This window comes from Melospiza georgiana, chromosome 2, assembly GCF_028018845.1.
Source record: "Melospiza georgiana isolate bMelGeo1 chromosome 2, bMelGeo1.pri, whole genome shotgun sequence".
NCBI classification, from domain to species: Eukaryota; Metazoa; Chordata; class Aves; order Passeriformes; family Passerellidae; genus Melospiza; species Melospiza georgiana.
Window position 1 is genome coordinate 16,993,484 of NC_080431.1, and position 26,535 is coordinate 17,020,018.

General features: G+C 40.7%; 1 protein-coding gene across 5 annotated transcripts in view; it reads left to right on the top strand.

Annotated features, from left to right (window-relative positions):
* Nucleotides 1-26,535, top strand: part of ARHGEF7 (Rho guanine nucleotide exchange factor 7) — a 116,346-nt gene that overhangs the window by 22,574 nt on the left and 67,237 nt on the right. For 3 of the 5 annotated variants that reach the window (XM_058019134.1, XM_058019135.1, XM_058019138.1), the window contains exons 3-4: nucleotides 23,792-23,876; nucleotides 26,320-26,450. In XM_058019134.1, the coding sequence (XP_057875117.1) occupies nucleotides 23,792-23,876; nucleotides 26,320-26,450 (216 nt within the window). Of the gene's footprint in view, nucleotides 1-22,728; nucleotides 22,764-23,791; nucleotides 23,877-26,319; nucleotides 26,451-26,535 lie in introns of all 5 variants that reach the window. The other 2 variants (XM_058019136.1, XM_058019137.1) reach the window with 1 other exon arrangement.

A 26,535-nucleotide genomic window follows, 5' to 3' on the forward strand; every position in this document is an offset into this window, starting at 1 on the left:
ATGCACAGAAGACTTCAGTGTTATGCTCAAATATAGCAGACTGTTTTCACAAGAGGATTTGATTGCTTCTTTGATAGGAGTTAATCATCTGAGGGAAGGTGTGGTAACTAGGAAAGCTGGGAGAAAAGGGTGGGTAGAGAGAGTTGGAGGGTTTTGAGCAGAACTTTACAGTCCTTAAGGCTTAAAAAGGGAGAAGAGTGTGCTTTGTGATTTTTTTAGCCAGTTCTCCTGATGTCAGAGGAGTTCTTGCCCTCTGTTTTCTTTAGCCCTCTTGTGCCCTCCTTTGTTGTGAAGCACAGTGAGGAGGGGCTCATCTGCTGGTTTTCTGAAGGGTGGGAGCTGTGGGAAGGGAAGGGGGGCCCTTCTGATTAGCCCTGAGCAGGGAGCAAGCAGTGCAGAGGTGGTGGGGATGCCGGGTGTGAAGGCAGCTCTTGGGAGGAGAGCAGGTGAGCTGCTCTGTCCCTCTCAGCAAGGGAGCAGCAGGGGCAGTAGGAGATGGCATTGGGACAGTGTGGCACCTGCTGTGCTCAGCAGAGAAGTGCATTTCAGAAGTCAGGTCTTGCTCCTGTCAGGACTTGCCTGCCTTTTTACTTCCCAGAGGATGGCTATGGTCTTGTTAGTTGTTGTTGTGGTTTTTATGAGTGCCTTGTGAGGTTGGACTTAGAAGGTCTCAGACTCCCTCCCTACACATACACTTTTTCTCTTGAATGGTTTTGAGGAGACTTTTTTAGATGGTAAGCATACTAAAAATAGAAATGTAGATAAATCTTGCACTGTACAACTACAATTGTGTATGCTGATCACAGTTCCATTGTTATTAGGTGTCAGATTATTTCCCAAGCATGTGTGTGACAGAGGAAAACGAAAAAGAATACAAAATAGGTTATAGTTGGTGGTATATTGTGTGAAGAAAACTTGGGTTTTCTTACCTGCAGACCTTAATGACATAAAATGTTTTCTTAATGTATGCACTTGGACTAAGAAGGTCCTCAGAGCTGAAGTGCATCCTGCAGTGTGTGAGATAACAGTGCTCAGTCTCTTCAGGAACCTGGAAAACTTTCTCCTCTTGTGACAATGACTGTGTTGCAGCATTTTGGCAAGGGAGGAATTCTGGCAGAGCAGTTGCTTTGAACCTTACCTCAGATAAGGACTGTGCAGAAGAGTCCATCCTGGCAAAGCAGGCTGTTGCTTTTATTTGCCATCATCTCGCCAGAATATTTTGATTTTTCTTTGAACTTAAGAGTTGATATAAATCACTTCAGTTATCTGTAAATTGTGGAGTAGCAAATCTAGGTGTTTTGTGAGTTGCTGTGATTTCTTAAGTGCTTCTAGCTTTGCAACTGTTCCTGACTTCTGCTTGCATGTAAATATTCTGGCATTTGTGGGAAAGGTGATATGCATTCTGCAGTGGAGAGGAGTTTTCACAGGCTTGATTTTGAAAGATGGTGTTGAGGAGCAGGGAAAAGTACCTTGCTCTAATTAAAAGGAAAAGAAATATTAGAATATGGTGATTTCTCAATTTCCTTAAGGGGAGTTATCTTATTGTGCTCAGCTGAATACCCAAATGGCTCTAGCACTTGCATGTTTCAGCTTGAGCCCTCTATTTCTCTCTAGTTAACTGTGTTTAGATGTTTCATCAGATACTGGGCTGGTCCTGTCAGTATTACTGAGAGCTGCAGTTTGTGTGAAGAGCAGCATGGTTTTTTGACACTTCTAGCTTTTCCCAGGTCTTTTTGTTTTTCAGGAAATACTGAAAAACTCTAGGTCATGGGGAAAATTGTAGTGCTGAAAACCTCACACTCTTTTTACTGATAAAAAGCTGCCTTGAGCTGTGTGCCTCTTACTCTTCCTCTGGGATGAAGCCAGCAGGATCCAGCTGGTTGGGTAGCCGGGGGACAGGTGAGGAGGGAGACTCAGCTGTGTGGGAAATGATGTGGTGTTTTCAGTAGGTGGCAGTCCTCCTCTGAGTCAGTCCAGGGCCAGTGGCGAGCCTGGTGACAGAGGCAGGCACAGAGGGAATAAGAGGGAGCAAAGTTTTTCTGTCAGTGCCATCTTGTGGGCCAAGTGTAGATACAGGAGCCTGAGCACTGTGCCTTGGAAAGAAGAGGGGTTTTCCTTCTGGTGCAGGGCTTCTGCTCGAGTGCTGGCTGGAGGCGGCTCTGCCCTGCTGGCAGCTCTGCTGGGAGCCTGTGTGTGTCCTTACTTTTGGGGCCAACAGGGAGAGGGTGAAGCATTCTTGGGGTACCCTTTGCTTTCTGCAGCCCTGGGCTGGAGGTTCATGTTTAGCAGATGAAACCCTGATTAATTCTTTTTTCCCAAACTTCAGCTGAAGTCCTAGGCTTCTTCCAGTTTTTTGACTGTTGTTGGCCACACTTCTTTGAATGGAGAGTTTAGAAACTGTTAAGTAGCAGTTGCTTTTGAGTCCAGTTTACAAATAAAACATTAAATACTGAGCCAAGCTCCTTTGACACAAACCCTCAATGCTGCTTGCTTCAGCAGCCCTATAAAAGGTAGTGGTGCAGTTGCCTTAGGCTGTGAAATGATAAAGGAAAAACTAGAGGTGGGGGAATCCAAAACAAATGCAATTTATTACTAGCTGATGTAAGGGCATCTTCACAGATCCTCTCCTGCTGGTGCTGAGTGATATTTTTTTTAATATCTAGATTTAAAAATATTCCCATGCTCTCCACTCTTATTTTCTATCCCCTACCATGACATGTTTTTCCTGAGGAGGATAGAAGACTTATCAGAGAGAGGCCTAGTGATGTTTAGTGATAATATGGTGATAATGTGCTTAATAATTTTTGCCAGATATATTCTTGTTAAATAACTTGCAGAATTCCTGCCTGATCAAGTCTTCTCCATGTGATGTCCACTCTTGCTTCACAGCAATCCCTGGGCTGTTTTGCATGATGTTTTTAGGAGACTGTTGGCTGGAAGTGTCAGCAAAAGCAGTTCTCCTAGGCAAGTACTGCTGAAAACTGAACCACTGCCCTAGCTTTAATTAAATTATCTCTTGTTTCCTCCCCCTCCCCTCTTCTTTAAGTTCCCCTCTGAAAAATTTCATTAATGGGGACTCTAGATATCTGTTTTCTTGTTGCCCACCTGCCTGGCAGTGACTGAGCATGGCAGAGGAGGGCACACTGCTTTAGATCAATGTGAGCTGCAATGGAAGCACCCCAGCAAGGTATCAGTCAGTTCCATGTTTTACTTTCCTGACAGAGTTGTGAACTCTGTCAGCAAGTGTGTATTGTCTTTGTACTATTTTTACATAATCTGGGTGAGTTTACATTGTGTTTCATGATTATTTCTAAAGAGATTGGAGTAGAAATACATTTTGCTTTGTTTTTAGATGATCTGAGAGATTCCCAGTAAATTGCTCATTGCTTCCCTGCCAATATGTGTATTAGATTTTTCTTCCAGTTGTGACTGACCCTCAGAACTGAATTGGTTGAGTGGTTGGCACAGAGGACTGAGTGGAGAATGGAGGAGTCTGGGATGTCCTTTTTTGTCAGCAAATCAAAAGATAGATATCAAATAAATAGACCTTTACATACTTTTTAACTGGAGCAGCCTAGTCTTCAAGTGTTTTGAGGTTCATTCAGTCAGTACAAAGCAAAGAGAGTGGGAGAGGGAGTGGAATTTATCACACCCCCTCCATGTGTTCACTTACTTAGTGAATAGAAATGAAGTAAGAAAAAGACAGTTCTGAATTCTTAAGTCTCTTAGCAGAAAGTGCCTGGAAGCACTTGGTTTTAAATCATCAGGCACAAATATTCCTACTTGTTAAATTAACTGGCTTTCTGTTCAAAACACATTGAAATGCTCTTTTTTTTTTTTGCATGTTCTATAAGTTTATTAGCTTCATAGAGTGTCCTCAATGTACATTTTAGATAATTACCTTGTTTTGTCTAAAAGCAAGCCTCTGCAGAAATCATGAAACAGTTCATCATAGTCTTTGTTGCTAAAGCATTTAAATCATGTATGTTAAAGCATTTAAGTGTGTGGAGATACGGTAATCGCTCACTTTTTTTTCTCTAAAGATTGATGCCAAAGGTTTAGGAAAGTGTTTGAATTACAAACATGGAACAGGATGTAAATCTATACTAATCTAATCATTATTTGAATAGGCCATTTAAATCCATCCACCCTGTGGGCTTGTGAGCAGCATAAAGTAAATTACAAGAAAATGCATTTTCACACCCTTTGCCTTAGGCTAGTTCTTCATCCTGGTGTCACATGAACATTTTGCAAAAGATAAATTTCATGGATAAATGCAGCTAAAGTTATTTTCTGTACTTGGCAGTAAAACTGAAAGAGAATTCTTCATTGTTAAAATAAAAAGTTGTAGTAATTACCTGACTTTGATATTGTAAACTGCTGATAGTTAAATTGACCACATCTATGTATTATTTATGGCCTAAGTTAATTAGTTGGCTTGGAGGGCTCAGCAGTTTTGAGAATGCCAGTCAGCTAGTTGTTTCCTGCCTGTACTTGCTTATTAAGATGGCTTATCTCTTAATTTTTTTTTTTGGTTAATATTTCTTGCTAGAGGTATTTCAAATGTCACTATAGCATTCAAAACTAAGGGAATTAATGTCATTTTATTTATAGCTGTTTTCAGCAAATGCAGAAGAATATACATGTGCCTTTAGAGCACTCAAAACAATCTCAGGTCTTGGGAAAGTACACTTTGAGGCAGAAGTGAGAGGCTGTTGTAACTTAGAATGCTGCAGTTTGTTGTTTTCAATTGACACACTCAAAACACTGTAATTTGGTGTTGTTTTGCACATGTGTAAATAAATCAGCTTTTGTATTATTTCAGTTTAAAATAGGTAAGTGGAATACTTATCTTGTATTTTAAAAGCATTGTAAGACTGGAACGACTGTATGCTTAACTTTTGCACACCACACCACCCTCAAGTCCATTTTTGATGGGGATGTTACTTAATAAATTGCTATACCAAACCCATAAAGTGTTATTGGGCCCTCTCTGTATGTGCATTTTGCTAAACACGTAATTGCTCAGTTTTTTTCTAGGAACCTTGCCTGGTTCCAGCTGGAAAGCTGTTCATTGCTCTTCCTTTATTCATTGGATGGTCTCAGACTTGGATTTAAGTATGAGTTTGGAGGCAGAATTAGTAGGTGCTGTATGAATGTAGTGCTTTCCACAGTACTTTTTATTTGGTTTGGTTTCTGAAGGAGTGGTATTAGCCTTGTTCTGTGGTGTTCGAGGTGCAGCCTTGGGTGTCTCTGGTTTGGGCCTCAGCTGGAGCTGTGAGTGCAGAGCAGGCTGAAGCCAGGCTGTGCTCCTAGGGTAGATAAACCCTTGAGGCAGTGGAGCAGCAGTGACACGTGCCATCCCTTACCTATTTCTTGCCCATCCATTGTCTGGCATGGGTGCTTGGCAGGCTCCAAGGTGAAATGGTGCAGGAAGTCAGCTGGTAGAAATAACCCTGCTAACCTGCTTGCTTTCCTACCAAACTCACCTTGTGGAGGTCAAGAGGGAGCTGGGGCTGGCACAAAATGTGGGGATAGATTATTGTGCAGTGAACATGTAGATCATCTTTAGGTGATCCTAGGCTTGAAAAAAAGTAGGGAGAAAGAAAGTTCTGTGGCAGCTTGGTGATGTGTGGGAGATGTGTGTCTCTGTGTCTCCATCTCAGCCTCTGCACCTGAGCTGTCAGCTTATCTGCCAGTGGTGGTGAGCTCAGGTTTCTGCTTTGTGTTGAGCTGGCATGTTCTCAGCTGCTGTTTTCTAAGTGTTGATAGCAGAGGGATGATATGACTTGGCTTCTACACCAAGTTCTTAGCAACTGTTTGTTTCTCCTCTCCCATTCTCTCTTTCTTGTTGGCTCTGTTTTTCCACTTGTGTTTTGAGTTCTAATCTTCCTTTCTGCAATGTTTTCCTAGGTGATTTGCCTCTGTTTCCTCATTCCTGTCATTCCTAGCTTAGCATCAGCTGTCTAACCTTGATTTCTGATGTTTCCAAGGACAGTGCTGTTTCTGGCCAAAGAGACAAGTATTTTTCTGTCTGTTGCTTTCTGTAGATTCTCTGTGGTGATGGTCAGGTGCTTGAAACGCTGAGAACTATTCCAGGAAAAAAAACTGGATTTAGTTTTCAGCCAATTCAATTTGTTACAGCAAAGGGGGTGATGGGCTCAAAAACTAGTGGGAAAGGGAGAGTGCAACTTTGTAGCTGAGTGTGTAGTTAAAGCAAGTGGGTTTTGCAGAGGCTGCAGGTGTCTGTAACACTATCCTTTCCTCCCCTCGGCTTCAGCTCCGTCTCCGGAATCCCAGCTAGAGCTGGCTATGGAGAGGCTTCCTGTTATAGTCAACAACAGAAGGCTCTCCAGAGGATAACCTGTGGGGGGTGAGATCAAGTCTTTAGGGATGCAAAAGAAGACAGCCTTGACCTAGACAGCTGAAAAATACTGTCCTAAATTTAGGTAAAACTTATTCCTGGCAGTGTCATTCTTTGTCTGGCATGCTCCCCCTCCTCATTTCTGGATGTGGCTTTTGTTTTACATGGTGTGAACTGGGCAGTTGCTTTCTCTTGGAGGTAAAGGTTGTCAGACCTCTGCTTGTGCCTCATAAGAGATTTTAACTGGCTTTAACTGCAGGAATGTACTGCCATGCTCAGCCCTTCAGATAGGGTCTTACTTGTTTTACTTCATTACTGGAAGTGCTGAAGCTGGATAGAGTTCTATCTAATTGGTGCTTGTAATTGTTGTCAAGTTCAGTCTGTTCTTGGTAGTAGTTAAGGCAGGTCTCATCAAGGAGCGTCCTCACTACCTACTGAATACTAATAGTTTCACTAGATAAATGACCCAAGGGAAATAATTATATTTTATGGCAGTGTCTACCCTCAGGTAACTGTGGTGGGACTTGAAGTGAGATATACTGAGGTTTGTTTGAAATAATCCTGGTTTTAATATTACAGGTGACTTTTTCATCATTTTGCATTTCTTTTTCTTCTGTAGAATAGGGAGGCTTTGTAGTCCAGAAGAGGAAGCCTTGGGTGCCCTTCTTGTGAGTTAATGAAGGATGTGAAATCACAGCATGAAACTCTCTCCTCCTTTGTTTTCCTGCCTTTTAAAAAGCCTCTCTGAGGGAATTTATGCAAGCAGATGCAGCCTCCTCACAGGCAGTGAACTGTGGCTTGTTTGACATTCAGAGAACCTGCTCTCAAGCAACTTGGAAGAAAGCATGGCTGTTCACCTGCTCTCATGGCTGGAAGAGTTTTTGACAGAACATCTTGGCCATTAGTTGGGGTGGCAGGTGGTACTGGAAGGAGATAGTCTTATGTTGGAAGACCCAGTGGCTTTTACTACTTGTAAATTAAATTGTTCAGAAAGCACTAGAATCATGGAGTTTAGGGGGTGAATTGCCATGAAGCAGGACTTGATTTGCTTTGGTAAAATCCAAGTATTGCATTGTGGCTTAACTCCATTTTAAAAGGTGGCATCAAGTTTGGGGTTATGGTTTGAGTGTCTGTCTGAAAGGAATTGTTTGTAAAAGGTAGTGTGGAAACCACTGCTGCAAGCTTTGAGCACAGTCTTCATGGGTGGATGGGATATTTATTGTTGGAGTACACTAAAACGAATTATGTTGCAGGGCACAAATATGAGGAGTATGTACTGTACCTGTACATGTATGTGTATTGTTTTATCAGGTGTGTTGTATTGAGCAACAGCCCAATCAGTGCAAAATAGGGCAGGCTCTTCTAGAAGCCTGGCAAAGGCTTGGCAAAACAAATTCTGCCTGATTGATAGTACAGAGCAAGCATATTCCATCAGTGCTTAACAAGTGAGAAGTACTTTTAATAGATCCTTTGTGTCAGATTTAAAAAAAATGTATGTTGATTTCCAGAGCTACTGTTACTAATTAGGGGTTAAAAAGAGTGTTCTCTTGATACTGTTCACTAGGAGTTGTGATCTGTTGGAAAACTTCAGTATTGTCCTGACTTGTGCTTTGTTTGCTTTGCATTGTTTCTTGCAGTGTATATGAAAGGGTTTCTCACCCACATAAGATGATTTTTTTGGTGTTTTTTTTTGGAACACAAGTCACTTTCTTGATGATGCCATTCATAAAGATAAGTTGCTGGCAGTACCATTTTGAGATAACTGCTGAAGATTTTTAAGCAGTTCCACTTTGTTAGAACCATGTCTTTGCATTTCTTAATACTTCTGGAGCATCCAATTGGAAAGATTTGTTTGACTTTTTAACCTGTTTCTAGAATGGCACATTGTACTCCGTTATCACACAGGATGTGATGCTTCCTTCTGGCACACACAGAGCACCTTTGAGGGTGCTCCTCTGAGACTGGATCTTTGTGATCACAACCCTAGTTACTGCTTTTAATGAACAACTTTTTGCTTTTCTATTTCATTGCATTGGCATATTCTGTGTTAGTAAATCAGAATGGTTTGCAGTCTGCGTGTCTTGTAGAAGTTAGATTTCCAGTGCTGCATGACTCTGGAAATAACTGGATCTCTGCTTTGGTGTCACAGCTAAGAGGCTGACATCTTGAGACTGATGTTAGTCACATTAGTGATCTCAGCAGGAATTTTACATGGGATTTTTGAGGAGTGTAATGGAAAAAATAATCTAAAAAGGGTTTATATATGCTCTTAGTTTGGCTTTTTCTGAGACTTGTGCTAAATGCTAGTGTTACAGCCATTTATGTCTTTACAGTGATGAATTGTGTTTCTGAGGATGCTGTAGATCCATGAGGTTTGGTTGGTATCCTTTTATCTGAAAGCATTATGTAAATCATAGTTTCAGTTTTAAATGCTTCCCTGTAGGGGTTTCAGTTGTACTTGAAGCCTCATTGTTAACTCAGCAAACTTGACTTTGCTTATTAGAAAATTGTGAGCCTCCCACAGAAGTCCCATTAGTATAAACTTCAACTCCACAGTATCAGCTGTGAAGATGGGTCAGTATAATAATCCATTACTTGTTCTTCTAGACTAAGGCTGAGTTTTTGTGGTATTTAAATAGCAAAGATTAAGTGGGGACAAAACTCTCATGTGTTAATGTATCACATAAAATTTTTATAACAAATTGCTACTTCTGTGCCATAATTTTAACATATTGCTGTACTGATATTTGAAGCTGTTTCTTTTTGCTAATCTCCTAGCAGTCATTTAAGGTTAGACATGATTGCTAGCTAATTTTGAAGTGGTGCAAAGTTGTGTTGGTGTTTAGGGGGTGCATTTAGTGGTAGTAGCATTACAGTGTTTGCCCCTCTTGGTGGTGAACAAGGTTTGCTGCACATCTTTTGCTGTGGCCATGGACTGCTACTGTGAAATTGGGTAAACCACATAGTCCCTGCCACTTTGTGTGACTCACCCCATGATTCTGTGACCTGTGACTAGATCCCACACTGGAGAGGTGTGGGGGGCACACCTGTGGAGTCAGCACTGGCCATTGGGGTGACAGGGCACAGTTAGACTGAGCTGGGTACAATGTTCTCTCAGTCTTCTCAGGGGTAACTGCTGTCAGAATGTTTCTGTGTCTTCCAATATGACTATTTAATTGCTTGGCTCAACTTTAAAATCCTGTAATAATTGTGAAGCAAAATTTGATGCACGGTTTTGAGAATTTGGGAAATAAATGCAAATTGCTGTTATTCAAGCAGTGTTTTACAGAAGAGTTTTTGTTTTAACTACACTAGCATAAAAAACTTTTAACCTAGCTTGGTTTTGGACATTAAAAATGTAGAAATAGTCTTACTGCCTTCAATGACCTAAGGATAACTGTGCAAGTTCAGATCAAAGGCTAGCTTACCTTATCTTGTGAGATGCAGGTCTGTCGTAGTTGCCTGGAAGAAAAGTTAAAAACCCCAGACAAGCTGGTAAAAATAGAGCAAGATAGCTGCTGTTAAATCTTTCCAGCTTCTGACAGTTCTTAGCAGAGGAGCTCCTTTTGGAGTCAGGGATGTATCCCAATATATTTAACAGCACAGTAAAACTCCTTCTGTGGCTTATTTAAATAGCTTTCTAATGCTGCTTTGAGCTCTCTTTACCTTCACAGCATCCTGTGGCTGTAAATTCCATGTCTAAATTATGCATTTTATATTTTCCTTTTGTTTGTTCAGCTGCTGCAGCTGGTGGCAGTGGGTGCCTTTTTTTTTTGTGTCAGTTGTTCTCCATGCTATATGTGAGTTCATGGCATTAGGGTACTGCCCTGCATCCTGTCTCTTTCCAAGATGAACACATTTGGTTCACTTTTTCCTCATGTGAATGTCATTGCAGTAATTTAGTTGGTTTAAACAGTTTGCATCTCTGTACCCCTTCTTGTTTTGTAGTATCACAGTGGATCACAGCTGTATTAAGGCTATAGAAAGAGTAAAAAGTCAGTTTGTTGCCTTTAACTTTCCAGTATTGTTTTTCTTGGACTCCATGACTTGGCTGATTAATGACCTGAGGTTGTTACCTTAATGTCATCTTTTACCTGTCAGTGTAATTTTTTGTGCAGGTATAATGATGGAGCTTGGGTTTGGGTGTTTTTTTTTTTGTTTGTTTGTTGTTTTTTTTTTTCCTATTGTTTTGCCTTGGGGTAGATTTGCATTTGTTGACACTGGATTTTGCCCTTTACTTTAATGTTTGGCTGTTGATACATTGTACAGTGGCTGCTCTGTGAGTTCACGTTTTGATTAATTCAAATAATTTCATTCCCATTAAAGTTCTCTCTCCATGCCATGTGTGAAATTGCAGGTACATTGTGTTGAGTAATGTGGCTCCCAATTTGGATCTGTATTGGTCACTTTTGGTACTCCATTCATGGTGAAACCCAGTTGTTTGCATACTGTTGTTTGTTTCTTCTGTAGCACTTCTGAATCCTCAAGAAGAATCTCCTAACTCAAATGACCTTTGTTTAAAATAAAACCAATCCTTGTTGTGTTGTCTTTTCAAAGGATATTCAGATATGATGTGTTATCTGCCCTATGTTTGGCTAATTGCTTTAAGATGCATAGAAGCATTTTGGAAAGGCTCCTTCCTTCTACCAAGGCCATGTTAATTCTTTTCTATTTCTCTATTTATGCCAACCTCACCAATTCCGTTTTCTTTTTTCTGTTACATCATTTAAGCTTAGGCATATGCTTTACTGGTCTATAGATCTCTGGACTTCTTCCATTCTTTCCTTCCTTAATCTTTAAAGGCTTGATTCATATTTTCTGCCTTCCATTCCTCTGCTGCTGAGGCTGTGCCAAGTATTATGTTGCTCCCTGTAGTTAAAATTTCAATTTAGTGTCTGAGTTCTTTTACTGACAAGTGTCATGGAGTCCTGGCAAATCACAAAGATGCTGTGCTTGGTCACTCACTATTCTGTGAATTCTAGCATCAAGATGAATTATATTTACAGCAGTGCCTGGGAGAAATGCTATATTTAAAGGAAATGGAATAGTCTGCCATTTCAAGACTTAACAGAACTTGTTACAAGAAAATGAAGGAATTGAGTCTGTGTGAGGTGCAGATAAATTGAGTCTTCTGTCAACAGAAGAGATGAATATGTGAGATCAATAGGATCTTGGTAGCAGGCAGCATGGAGAAAGTAGAAAGGTTATTTTCTATTTCTCTTTGCACAGGAGCTAAGGGTTACTCAGAAAAAACCAAGCAATTGCAAGGTCATAACAAATGAAAGGAAGCAATTCTTCACCCTGTAACTAAGTTGTGCAAATGATTTCTGTGGTTTTTGTAGAAGTTGAAGTTGCATTACTTATGAAGTGACTATAGAAATCTAAAAAATCCATTTAAGACCTTTAGATGCATATAGTCCCTGAGACCAATGGTTGGAAAAAACCTTGATGAAGTATTACTGTATCATATTTGCCTTTCTGTATTCTTCCTTATTGGCAAATCTGAGATGCAGGTTTTGGGCCTGAATAGGCTCACTGATTTTTCTTCAGTGCTTGTCCTGGTTCCACAGATGGCATCCCTAGCTGCTGCTTGGAGGAGTGTGTGGCCCTTTGCTAGAAATCCTTGCTGTCAAGGAGCAGCACTTAAATTACCAAAAGGACTCACACCAAAGCCATCTTGGCCAGTCACTGAACTGGTGTAACTTGTAAAAGGACAAGGTAGCATACCTGAGTCTTGCACCAGATTGCAAGCTCTAGTGCCTGTGGACAGACACATTCCTGACCATACAGGGCAGGAACCACCACTGGCCTGGACTCCTCAGCATTGGGTGCCTGCATTTGGGTGATAGGGTGAGGATGTCTCTGTATGGTTGCCATTGATCTGATGGTGGCTGAGGCTTGCTGTGTTCAGTGGATGGCTATAGGAAAGCCAGGATGTGCTTTCTGGGTCAGGATGCAGCCCTGGTGAGGCAGTGTGTGCTGCCAGTGAGAGGCTGAAGTGGGGACTCTGTTCTGTGAAGGTGGAGTGGGAGTGGCTGTGTTTTGGAGAGGGCATTGAAGTTAAGGTATCTGCAGTGGGGGAGGTGATGAGGCTGGGAGAACCTGGACTGTGGAGATGAGATTGTTAAGGAGGAATTAAGATAAACTGTTGGGCCTGACTGCTCACAGTGTCACCTCTAGCTGCCCTTGTCAGCTTGGCTACCCAAGCCCATCACATAGTGTATCACCTGATGAATCAGAACTGTCAAATTCTAGCAATAGCTAATTTCTTAAAGGAAGTTATCTTTATTTCTTTCCAATTGAATTCCCGGGCATGACTATGAATAAGTACAATTGGTGTGGATTGAATTTTTGTGGTTACTTGTAACCTGCTAGAGGGCATCTGTTATTAGTTTGGAATGTGGAAATTTTTATAGATATTCCCATAAATGTTAAGTTTAAATTTTTATAGATATTCCCATAAATGTTAAGAGTAAATTACAGAAACTTAATACTGAATGATGGATGATTTGCTGTGGCTGGAGTGTAGCTAACTGTTTGGTGCATTTTTTTTTTTGGGGGGAGGAGTGTGTTTTTTTTTTTTTGTCCCCCTGGCAGATGGGATATTTCTCTCCCATGGCTCAGGTGCTGGTCTTGTCTGATACTGGACTGATTTAGCTCATTTGCAGCAAGCTTTCTACTTGCTGGATTAGTTTTCTGTGAGTCCACTTTAATGGCCTCCCCGAGTGAAAAGTATATAAGGCGGTGTGAGAGAAGGTCTGGGAGATTTTACTCCTGAAATTTTGCACTGACCTGTGGGCTTGCAGATCCAGAGCAGGAATGGTTTTACCTAGACACGTGCTGCATGTCCCTCCCTGAGGTGTCTGCCTGGTCCTTCAGAGAGATGACTTGTCTGCCGGCCTGGCAGCTGCTGGATGCCCTCACCTTACAGGCTGTTGCTGTAAATTGGCTTTGGTTTCAGTTTCCTCTCTTCCTTGGCCAAAGACACTGGGCCCCAGGGCTGCCCAGACAGCTCCACCACAGCAGCAGGGGCTGGTCACTGCAGCAGGGAGAGGTCAGGCTTGTCCCTGCTCCCTGCATAAAGTCCTGTGCCTGCTCCTTCAAAATGGGTGTCAATAAATGGTGAAGGATGCTGGATCGCATTGTTGCAGGTACCTGGGAGAGAGGGAGAGATCCAGCCCTAGGCCCCTTTTTAAAAATAATTTGTTCTGGCTGGAGTCATAATGGTAACCTAGGGAGGGAAAAGGATGTGCTGGGGAGGAGCTGTAGCTCAGGGATTTGCCTATAGCTCTGTGTTCTTCAATCAGTTTTTAAAAGGGAAGTATTGAAATTAATTTACTGCAGTTGAAACCTGAAGTGTTGGTTTTGGGGCTTGTTCATTTCTGCTAACTGCTTGAGAATTACTTCTTTTCTGTTTTGTGATTCTAAATTAAATGAAAGTTTCAACAAGCTATATGAAAATTGAATAAGCCTTTTTTCTTAATTTTTTGCACTTTCAACAGTGTATTAAGGAAGCAATTGAGATTTTTGATTAAATCCCTTCTTACCAGAAGGGTGTAACATGTGGGTTTTTTTCCCCTTTAATTCTTGCATTTCTTTATCTTTATTCCCCTCTCCCACTTTTTTTTTAACCTGTGTTTAATCACACTTAGTCAAATTCTGACTGTTATCAGAATATCAATTCTCCCTCAGTCTTTTTTCTTTGGCTACTAGTACATACTTAATGTTAAGGTTTTTCCTGTTTCTTTTGTTAATATGTTTATTTTAAAAAGTATGTGTGCACACAGCAAAGAGAGACTCCCCAGCTGATAAGCAGTGGGGGAAATAAGCACACTTGAGGTCAGTGGGTCTGTGCTTCTGGCTCATGCTCTGCCTTGGCTCATTCTCCATTGATGCTGGATCCCTGCATCATCTGATCACTTGGCTGCACACATTTGTTCCAGATGAAATGTGAGCATGTGATGGCATTTAAATTGTGGTTGGAGCACGTGGTAGTGTAGTAAAACAGCCAGCAGACTATTTTAGGAGGGCGATGATAACCTCATGTAGTAGGAAATCTTTTGCAATAAGATGCCTCCTTTCACCCCCCTCCAGCTCTTGCTCTGGGCATGCCTGTGTCTCTGAGCACCGCTGTTCTGAGTCAAGTCTGCCTCAGCAATCCTGCTGTGTGCCTGTGGTACTTGCACTTGCAAATGGAGGTTTGGATTGCAGGTCACAATCCCTATTATGGAAACAGGTTTTCCTAGGTTTGTTTTTTTATTTCTCTCAAAAATTTTCAATATATAAATTAAGCTTTTTGCTTCATTGTATAGGCCTCTCTTCATCTCTCCATACATTTGAAACTAAGCTGATACTTCAGAAATTAGTTGAGAAATGTTGGCAGAACATGCATCTAGACAGAAGGCATCTGAAATCAGTTGTGGCAAGCCATCCTTCCTGTGTTTTTAGGTAAGAGTATGGAGATGTTCACAGTTTAGCTGATGTGTACTTTTTTTTAATTTTAGAAAATAAATCTACAATTCAAGTATGCCAGAAGTAGACTCTCCCTTCGTAACATTTGAAACCTAGTTGAAAATTTCCTGAATATATCAACTTCCTCTTTCCTAGGAACTGGTTTAATGTGAGCCTTAAAACATTTATTGTGTCACTACTCATTTCAGCCATTGGGAAGGAGATGATTTCATTCTGAGTGCTTATAGTCATTAACTACTTCCAGACCCTGGCCAGGCCCTTTGGGCATCCTGTTTTGGTAGCTTAATCACTGTCCTTGTTGCTCCTGTGTGATTTTGATTTCCACTGTGACTGACTGATCTATTTCAGGTCAGTTTTCCTTTTCAATGCTTCTGATACTTTTAGTTAGCATGAAGCCTTGGTCAGGAGTTTGTGTCAGAGACTTTTTTTAGATTGTTGTTTCATTAAGGCCTTTTTATAACTTATTTCTTTTTCACTTATTACTGAGGAAAAAAAAGTCAGGAAGAAATTGTGAATGTATGAAAATGATGATGCCATAATGTATGTTTCTCCTCTAATATGGGAACAGTTTACAGATTCTGTTGCAGTAACTTTACTTGAAAGTTTGACATTTATCTATGGATTCTGGAAGAGAAGGTGGGACACTGATCTGTGAGCGAGCACTAGTACTGCAGGGCACTACAGACATGCTCTAAACTGGAACTCAGGAAGGTTTATGTTCTCCATGCTGCCCCATCATGTCAGTGTTGAATGAGGGTGGTGAAAGGATAAGTGCCCAACAGAGTCTGAAGTAGCAGGAGCTGTGGAATCGAGACGTAGCTTCCCAAAATCATAACCTAGTACTAGGATTTAAAAAGCAGTGCAGCCACTCAAGGGATCAGCTACTGCCCTTACTTGCAGTTGTTCATGTCTAAGAGGGATTGTAGTCTTGGGAAGGTGATCAGTTTATAGTGTTACAGACATCACATGGACTTAGAAGACCAACATCTGCCACATCTTCTGGTTTTCTGTAATTGCAAGTTATTGACAAATGTACTCAAACAGATTCCCAGCATCTGGCTTGTGAGCAGCCCTTTCCACAGGCTTTCTCATGTGACATTGATCTTTAATGGACTATTCATACAAGAAGGCACTGGTTTGATGAAATAGATGTGTCTGCTCTCAGAATCAGCATCACAGTCCTGGAGTAGTTGTTAGCTTTGTTCTTGTGATGGGTAGGATTGGGGAAAGAGTAGTAAGGCCTACAAGCTTCTTTCCTTCTCTACAGTCTGTTTCATTTGGGAAAATCCTTTACCTTGCTTATGTGGTTTTCCCCAAGAAAATATCTATTTAACAAGGTTCTTGTTTATAAGATGTAATGGCAGCGTCTGCCTTGTGTAGTTACTAGTGAAATTAAGTTTCACTATTTCTATCACTGGCTGCTTACTCTGCTTGATAGCAGAGCTGTCTGTATTTCCAAATGTATACTTGTTATTTTTTTTTTCCTCAATGCTATGTGTCTTCTTACTTGGACACAGTATTCCCTTTGCATTTTGGCCTGCATTTCCACATCTTTGTTTCCTGATTTATTTTAGGAGACTAGCATACACAGTTGTCTGTGTATACCAGGATGAGATGGGTTTTGCTGGCTGAATAACCTGAATTTCTCAGGGTATGTTTCTGGCCAGTTTTCCTGTTGAGGTGCCTCTCTTCATTGGCACTAGAAGGTGCTTATGCAATTGCTGTTTCAGCCAAGCATGTAGGTGTAACCTGTTACATTGGCAAGAACTGAGTTGTCTCAGCTTCAGTGTCCTGATCAAATTTTCTTTGGTAACTTAATTCCAGCAACTTTTATTTTTGCCTGTAGCTCCAGGAGTGTGAGCTTCCTTAAGCCATGTTACTCAATTGTGTATTAGTACTGTGTGCTACTGAATGTCTTTCTCTGTCAGCTGAGATTATCACTTTGTGATATCATCTGTAAACCAAAACCTACAAAACAATTTCCAAGTGTTTTAGGATGAAAGTGTAATAAATGTAGTTTTTGTTTTGCTGTTCAGGTAGAAATTTGGAATAGGCTTGTTCTTGTGTTTTCGTACTTACAGAAGTGTAGGCAGTGCTAATCTTCCTATTTATGCTTTTTAAATTACATCTTGTTTTGCTACTACTAGCAAAGTAGTTGTTCTTTATGCTCAAAAATAAAAAAATCTATGACATCTTACAAATGAATTCATTTGAGGATACAAACTTGCAGTGTTACATTCTAAAAACAGATTTTGAAATCTTAAAGTGTAGAGTTCATCTCCAAAAGCAAACATAGCATTTCTTTGTGTTTCTTTTTTTTTTTTTTAATGATATTTTTGCTTGTGTTGATGAAAAATAGATTGTGTATGTGAGAAGTTTAGTTTGAAGCACTTTCTTAGTTAAGGCGTTTAGTATTTGAAATTATTGCTCTGTAGAATCCTTAGTGCTTTGATGTGTCTGGGTTTGGGCAAAAATTCTTGGAGCTGGAAAGCTTTAGGATTCTAAAACAGGTTTTTTAACCTTTGTCCTCTTTGGATTTGTGTTTTAAGCGTGTTTCTGGATGTATGCACACACAGATGTGCACACAGACACTACAAACTTCCATATACATTTTTACAGCTGGTTCTGATTGTTTTTGTAGATAACAAGTTATGTCTTAAAGGTATTACTAGTTCAGGAATTAAAGCATTACTAATTGCAGGAATTAAAGCTTTCTAGGTTATGTGGTGTTTTAATACAGTTAGGTTTTTACTTTTGAGGAACAGGTTTATATGAGCAGCAAAATTTATTCCAGACCACCTCTTAAGTTTTAGTTATTCTTTACCACTGATGTTTCTCTTGTGAAATGTTACCAAATGGCACAGAAATCATGTACTGCAGGTCTGTTCTTCCAGTTATTTTCAAACCTTTCCTTTTAGCTTAGTCTTAATTTTTGAAAGAGAACTTATTTTTTTATTTTTAGTTTTCGTTTGTGCTGTACAGTGCTACATTTGGGCAACAGTATGCTTCATAGAGATTTCCAGAACATTTGTAATCATCTCTTCTCCCCTCACCCCTTCCTTCCCTCTCAGTTGTCATAGTTCCCTGCTTTTCTTATCTCTCCTTTTACTGCTGCAGCTTTCAGATGATAATGCACAGCTCGAGCAGCAGCTGCTGCATAATAGCTGCAGCACTGCTTAGAACTGACCTAATGTGAGAATAAATGAACAAATCTGTGATTTGCTTCTGGGCTTACCTACAGGATCTTTTTTTCAGCTTGGTTTATTAGATGTCATCACTGGAAGGTGAACTGTGGACGGCCTCCGTGGCATCCTCGTTAGCTGCTCCAAGGATTGTGGCCCAGCAAAGAAAGGTGTTGGGATTCCCAGTGCTTTTTGCAATCACCTGTTTCTTTACATGACTTGCTTTTTTTCCCTGCCACTTCTTTATTCATGCTGCCATGGCCAGGAGCCCTGCAGCGAGTGCAGCAGGAGCAGGTGCAGTGACACGTTGTGGTGTCACGCTGTGCTTTGTCAGGCCACTCTGCTCATTTCCTCTCATTTCCTCCGGCTCAGCGAGCCACTGTTCTCTCTCCTCAGCTTTTGGGGGCCTGAGGCTGCAAAACCGAGCTGGAAAGCGTCCTGCTGCTTTAGTACACACAGCCCAGGGCTCCCAGCTTCTTTTGGGGCTGCTGGGGAGGTGAGCAGCAGCTGCCCTGTCTGTGCTGCCACATGCCTGGGCTGCTCCTCAGCTGCTGCAGCTGGTGATGCAGCACTGCAAAGAAAGCTGTCACCTGTTTTTGTCAGATGATTTCAGTGTTAATGCTCACTGGGAATACTGTACCTGGGTATATTCAGGGCAGTAGTTTAACAAAGAAAAACCTTTCTATTTTACTCTTAACCAGAATATGAACATTTCTTGCTGTGACTGTTAGATATAACCTTACTGATGCTCTGCTGGTTTAAGGATACAAGCAAGTCAAGGTTTGTAGAAGACATATTTGAAAAAAGTGTTTGTCAGAAGAAAGCTTGGCTGCACCACCCTCAATGTTTTTCCCCTGCTTCCAATTGTAGACTTTGCTTTATCAGGTGAAGTACCTTTATTTTAAAAATACTTCCTCCACAACGGGATTCTGACTTTAAGGTCTAGAAGGGGGAAACAAAATAGTATGAAGGTTACATGAGGCCTTAAAACTGACTGATTTGAAGAAAAGGATCTTGCTGCAGGCTTATTGCATGCTGTAGTCTGCTCTCAGATATATTTTCAGCTTTATTTTCTCATTTCCTTTTTCTTTCATCAAGCTCTCTTGTAGTGTTTTTTCCTTTCAGTAGGTACTGGTTCTTGCAGGGACATGAGGGGTAAGCATTGTTATGTTAGTTATATTTCCTTATTCCTATTAGATGAGAAACACTGAACAGAAGTCTCCATCCACTGGGGGTTAGTGGTTTAGATAACTTAAAATGGTCCTAATAATACATTCAGGTAATTTTGAATGCTATGGAGTTTAAGCAGATCCATGCAGAGTTTAAAATCAGAGGGTAAATGTGGTAGTTGAACAGCCAGTATGTGGATGAAATGAATCTCTAAGGCATTTTGTTTGATGTTGAAGAAATGTCAGTGATGGAAGAGTGAAAATGGCTGTGATGAAGAGTTTAAAATCTGCCTTATTAATAAACGTCATTAAAATTCCAAATGGAGAATGACCATCCAGTGTATATCTTGCTGTAGGGGTTTTGCTGCTGTTACTACATAACCACATTATGTAACATTTCATTAATGACCTGGAAGAGGTCATAGAATTGTTATCAATAAAGTAGGTAGCCAGTTGAAATCTGGGGGCAGAAAATGCATATGTAATTGTGGGAAGCCAGGCTTGTGTGTTTGGGATTAGTGTGGTGTGTGGAAAGGGAAGCCAGGATCTGTGGGTGGGGTAGGCAATTGGCAGGCAGTGACCAGAAGTGCCAGAGTGCTCCAGAGTGTTGTGGACAGTGCTGTTTGTAGGTCACTGCTGGCCTGGTCTGCTCTGCCTTCAGAACATGGTATCCATTGGGGGGTGTTGTGGTGCAGCCCCAGGCAGCCACATGCTCACTCTGCCCTGGTGGGGTTTGGGGGGAGGTTCAGAAGGGTACAGGAGAGAGGAAACTCCTCAGGTGAGGTAAAGGCAGTGTCACGAGTGCAGCTGAAGCTGTGTGTGCCAGAAAGCAGAACCAGGAGTGAATCCATTCCCATGAGCAGGCAGATGGATGTTCAGCCAGCTCCAGGAAACCAGGCTACATCACTCCTAGTGGTGACTCGGGAAGACAAACACCATCACTCTGAGCATCACCCATTCTCCTCCTCTCATCTTAATGCTTATGTGCATGTGGCCAATTCGGTGGTATTTAATAACAAAGGTATAGCTAAATAATTAGTCAAAAGATTTGGCTTAGCTTGGTCCTCATCTGATTTATGACCATTTTATTCTTGTATTTCTACTAATGTTTAATCTGACTCTAGGTGGAAAGTAAGGATTGAATGAACAAAGAGGGTGAATTTCATCACAGGTAGAGTCTCATGAGAGAGACTTATATTTATAACATGAGAGTTATAAAATTTGTTTGCCTGGAAGTTGAGGACATATTGGAAATATTTTTTTCCATAAAGCTTTGTTTGCGTACTGTTCAAAAGGCAAATCTTGATATTTGCTAAGTAATACTTTTCTAAGTGTTTGTGTTTTTAGGTTTACAGAGCTGTAGGGATGTGCAGCTTTGAGTTCATGTTATGCTTCTGCTGTGATTAGAAAAGTGGGTTATGCCAGTATTATGGAAGCTATTTAGTATGCAGACCTTATTATTTGGTAATATATTGTGGTATAAAAATAGTTTGGCTTGATATTTGGAACTCAAAATCCAGCTTTGATTTTTGCAATTGAAGACTTGGGAGTGCTGCTTGGTGGAGGGGAGTTGTTTGCCATCCTGTGTCACTGAATGAGAAGTTACCCTTTCTAACTTCAAGGTAAATTTTTAGAGTCAGTTCTACTGTTGATTTTTCCATAATTACCAGTATAAAGATTACAGACCACATGCAAATCAGACTTCCCTTGAAAACCTGGAGTAGATTGTTTTCTCTGGCTACTGGATTTTCTTACCCTGTCAAAGTTTTCAGATGTATTGTGAAATGAACAAACCTCCACTAAGATGGGAGAAGGGTGTAAGTGGTTATTAGGGGGGTTTTTTGTTTGCTTGTTGTTTTGTTTTGGTGGGGTCTTTTGGGTTTTCAGAGTTTTTTGTGTGTTTCTTTTTTTTTTTTCTTTTTTTCCTTGGGTTCTGGTTTGGTTTTTTATATTTTTAAAATATTTTTTGGTTTTTTTTTTTTTCCTGTTTATTTTGTTTTTTGAGATAAGGGGTTTATAATCAAGAATTAGCCTTAATACTTTAGAGCACTTATGTTATTTCCCTTACCTTTTACCTCTCTAGGTTATTTATTTCTTACACATTTGCCATGTAACGAGAAGACCCCTCTGGAGGGTGTCGTGTCCCCCTCCCCCTCATTGTAGGCTGCTGCTGAACGTTCTGGCCATGATCTGCTGAGAGTGGCTTCCTGTCAGAACTGCTTCATGTAAAATCACAAGGAAGCAAATGTTTCTTGCATCCTCCCATTGTGCTGTTTCCTGTGAGCATGTCCTGGATACAGGTTTTTTATGGCACTCTGCGTGTTGGGATGATCCAATCAAGTTGTTCTTGGTACCCCCTATAGTCTGAGTGTAGCAGGAAACGGGGCTTCCTCTCAACCTTTTGTTCTCAAGTTAGCCTGACTGTGGGGAGCTCTTGGCTCTATCAGAATCCAGAATGAAGGTGAGATTAAATTGGGTTGTTTTAAGGTTCTGTAAGTTTAAGCTATCATTTGTAACCTTTTTTGAAATGTTCCCTTTCTTAGTCATTCTCTTTCTCCCTTGTTGTCCCTTTCTGATCCCGTTCTGGTTTCTGCATGAGCACCTGTGTTGTGTATTTAATTTTTTTATGATCAGGGCTAGTCTTTTGTGATTCTGTTCACACTTCAAGTTTACTTACACTTCAAGTTTGTTTAAAAACTACTACAATAAGTGTGTAGCAATAATAGAAATTTCACACTCTTAATACTTTCTTGTTCCATAGCAGCTTAATTTTTCCTCCCAATTTGAGCAGAGGTTAAGCTGATCTCAGTTTTGACTTTGCAAATTATGCTGTTAATAAAATCTATCATTTCTGTTTATTAAATCAGATTATTTTTTCTCTTTTTTGTGTACATAATCGTTTAATATTCCTTGTGTTTGAGGAAAAGCCTTACAAAATTCACATTTAGGCAATTCCCTGGTGCCTCTCCTTACTACTTACAGCTTCAAATAACTAAGAGAAGTATTTTTAAATTATCTGTAGTCCAGTGAAACTTGTTGAAGTAGTTATTTGACTTTGTTTATGGGAGCAATAACTGCTTGGAGTATACTGTTGTGTGGTTCTGACTGCTTGATGCTGTGTGTGTTGTGTGGCATTGCTTTTCTGAGCTGTGTAAATGCTACTCAAGCTTGAGGGATGTTGGCACCTGTACAGCCCAGCTGGAACTGCTGCTTTCTGGGGCCAGAGATGATCCTCAGTCTGAGGGGGGAAATGAGCATGTGAATGTATGCAGGTACTTCAAATCCTCAAATAGTGTGGATGCATTGGGATTTTTTTTAATTCTTTTTTTTTTTTTTTTTTTTTTTTTTTTTTTACTGTAACACAGTCATTAAATGCTTTCTAAATCTGTTCTACCTTTTCTGTGATATTGCATCACCAGTCAGAGCTGGTCTGGCAGCCCCTTCTGTGGTTACTTTCATGGCTTTTGTTAACACTTTTGCTTCTCTTGGGTTAAACTGGCCTTTCTTTGTTCCTTTCTCGCTTCTCCCCTGGGATTATGAGTTTTTCCTCTCCTGTCTGTGAAGGCTGTTTTCTGGGTAAGGACTTTCTGATAGTGTCTGTGGGATGGGTCTGTTGTCAGAAAAGTGAACTGGTTTTTGTTGACTTTTTAGATGAAAACTGCATCATTGCAGAAAACTAAATATCTTTCTGTTTCCTAAATCAGTTGGAAGAACTGCAGCAGCTGTCTTTTATTGTCAGCTTTTTAGTCTTGTACAAAGGAGTACTGTGAGTTCTTTCAACCTATGCAGAATCTATTGCAAGAGCTGTTTTCATGAGACTTTGGATGAGTGTTTCCATTACCTCAGGCAAATATGGGTTTGTGGGGTTTTTTCCTTTTTTGAAAAAATGTCCTCTTTCCCCCCAAAAATCCAGATGTTTAATGTCATCACCCAGTGCTTGAAACTTGCTGGAGTGTTTTCTGCAAGATAATTCAAGGTTTGGATTGCCTTAGCACAGTTAAAAAATAAAAATAAAATTAACCTCTCCTTTCATCTGTCCTCTTCCCAAACCTCATCCTTGATCTAACCTGTCCAGCAATTTAATTCTTTTAAAATTCATTAATGTTCAGGAATGCTGTTTTCCTCTGCATCTTGTAAAGAGATGGCATGTAGGTTGTAGTAGTTATTTTTAAAGTACATTATGAAAAATCAGGTACAATGCCTGTGCACTGCTACAGAGAAAGAAGAGTATGCCAAGAGTAATAGTACACAATAACTTTTTTTTGGCCAAAATGTCTTAGGAAAACTACTTGATACTTGTATTATTCAACATTCTTGTAACTTAAATGATACTTGACATTTTTACTTTCTCAGTTCTTAAGTTTTTTTCAAATGTAGCTGTTGCTATATTATCTTTCCATTTAAAAGTGTCATAGTTTAAAATTTGGGGTTTAAAAATTTTTTAAGGAGAGCCCTCCCCTTTACTGGTTCATACTGGTTCATAACAACCACTAAAAGACTGATACTTTGATCATGCAATAGCTTCTACAGTTGTGGTTTGTATGTACAAGCTTAAAGGCTTGTTTATTAACTACTTAACTACTTGTTTTTTGGTTCTTTTTCAGACTTTTGATGCAAATGACCTGTATCAGGGACAGAATTTCAGCAAAGTTCTTAGCTCTCTTGTGGCTTTAAATAAGTTGACTGCAGGTGAGTAGACTGCTCTGTCTTGTGCTGGCTTATTGCTACTTTCACTTGCATCAGTGTATATTTACATCTGTGTTGTACCCATGATAAAGTGAACATATGCAGTATTTGGAATGACCTTTTGTTGAAGTTCATGCTTTTAAAACTTTGCAGTGGCTCTGGGTTCTCTAGTCGTGTCTTCTGCAGAAGGAAGCTTTGTGGTAGAGCTAAGGCTAAGCCTTTAAATTGGCAAGCAATTTAGGAAAATTGTGTTTTTCAGAAAGGCATGATTTTTAGGTTGTTTTTCTTTTTTTCCCTCCAAGTTTCAACTACTGGAATTGACTTTTGCTCCATTCCGTCATTCTCCTATTTGAACAACTTTGCAACATTTTTGCCCTCCCCAGCCTACATTTCCCAGTGCTATCCTTTCTTGCCAATAACAAAAGGATATCCAATGTCTTTGATCCCTTAAGCCACATATTTCATTCATTTAGCAGCTAGAAGTCATGAACCACTCACCTTAAGTTCTTTGATAGGAAGGGAGAGAGCTGTAGGAATAACAGACACGTGAGAGGTGTCCATCCATCATGGTAGGGTGAGGCTGTGCTAAATTCTGCCAGCTGGACCCTGGGACAGTCAAGAAATGTTGACATTGGCCCTTTTGGTTTCTTCCTGTTCCACCATCAGCAGCAAGTTTCAGTACTGGTCATCAGGTCAGAGTCTGAGAGAGTCTGAAATTGAACCATACGTGTCAGTTTTTGTGCAAGGAAGCAAAGGTGATAGAAAAGTCAGTGATGCAGAAGTGTTGCTTGATTTAATACTAATGAGATAAGTATCTTGTCACATTTATAATCTCTCATCTGTTTCATGGGAGACTTCGTGGTTTTGGTGGGTTTTTTCCTTGCGTTAGAAAGCACCCCATAAAATTAAGTGTTGCAACCAAATCTTAGTTTTAATGAATGGGTTTGGAGTAATACCACTGACTTCTTTGAAGCTGTTTAGATCAGTTGGAGATATTGCCTCTCATCTCAAGGGTAAGTGCAAATGCAAACCAGGGCAGTACATCTTTAAATCTGCTGTAACTGGCCATTGCTGCCTTTGCTGTTAACGTGGAGAAAGTGTGGCTGTTTTGTCCAGATGTCTATGGATTAAGGCCTATGTCAAAGAGCCACAACTGCAGCTGGTTAGAAGGGACCTGGGCTGATCCCTTTCATGGTGAGGGCATGTGGTGGTGGTATGGAAACCAAAAATCAGAACCACATGCAAGCTGTGATGTTGTCTCGTTCCTAGGAGCAAGCATAAACCTTCTTGTTCTTCCAAACAATTTTCATTAACTGGGTAATTGTGTAGAGGCATTTTAGACTGTATCTCTGCTCTGGTATTGCAAGATGGATTTCAGATCCCCATGTGGATCTGCAAGAATTTCAGGCATACACAGGTTCTTCTGAGATAGGCCTTCCTGCAATATGAGGAATGTGAGAAAGGGGCTTGATTACTGATGAAGGACTTCTGTGGCTTTTCAATCCACTGAAGTGTCAGTCTCTGGAGTGGTGGCATCAAGGAAGGAGGCTGCAGCCAGCACTGAACCTGCCTCTTGGGAGCTGCTTTTGGTGCAGCCCCTGGCTGGCTGTGGCTCACTAAGCCACAGGACACCCCCCCCCCTTGTTGGCTGGCAACGTCTCATCCCAGGGATGTGCCAGCCCAGTGTCCAGGGCTGGGGCTGCCCTGGTGCCCCCAGCTGCCCCACTCCTGGCCGGGATGGTGGGATCCTGCTGTCCTGCTGCTCACTCGGTGCCTCTCAGTCCACAGAGGACCCCAGCAGCCCTGATGGCACACAACCCTTCAGGTGAACGTGTCACATGGGTGTGCTTCTCAGAGGAGAGACAAATGCAAGAGAGGAAATGTTTTGGGATGGTGTTGTTTACTTGAGAAGCAGCGTTTTCCTTTCTTCTATTCCTAGTCCTCCCTCCAAAGAAGAAAAAATAGCTTAGTTGGCAAAAAAAAAAAAAAAAAATGGGATGAGGCAAAGGAATGTAGAAAAAGAGACAGTGGAAGGAATGCTTTAATTGAGAAGGAGATGGGGGGCTGTGGGAAGAGCTAAGAAACAGATGTGGCTGGCTTCACTTCAAGCAAGTTTTATGCAGTCAAAATTCTTGGCTACTAGCTAAAATGATGCTGTTAATTACCTTTAAATAGACTGGTAGTGAGTAGGAATAGAGGAATACAACCCTGACCCTCCTCTCTCTAAACAGGCCAAGTTGTTTTCTTGTCTGTGTGGGGAAGAAATTGTCCATGTCTCAGGATTTTACATTATTTATTGCTATCATTTTTGAGTCTTGAATTACTGAGTAACTGCAGATACATCAAATCTGCTTTAAGCATGTGAATTTTACAGAGATAAGCAGAAGTTATAGATGCAGATTGTTAAAATTCTAATATTTAATTTTTTTTCCCCACCCTCCTACAGACATAGGGCTGGGCAGTGACTCTGTATGTGCACGTCCCTCATCTCATCGGATAAAATCCTTTGATTCTTTGGGATCCCAGTCTTCACACAGTAGAACTTCAAAACTCTTTCAGGGACAGTATCGGAGTTTGGTAAGTTCTGTGTGAATGAAATATGCCATGGTGTGGTGATTTTTTCCCCCTTTCTTTTCTCCATTTCTTTTTTAATGAGCTTTGT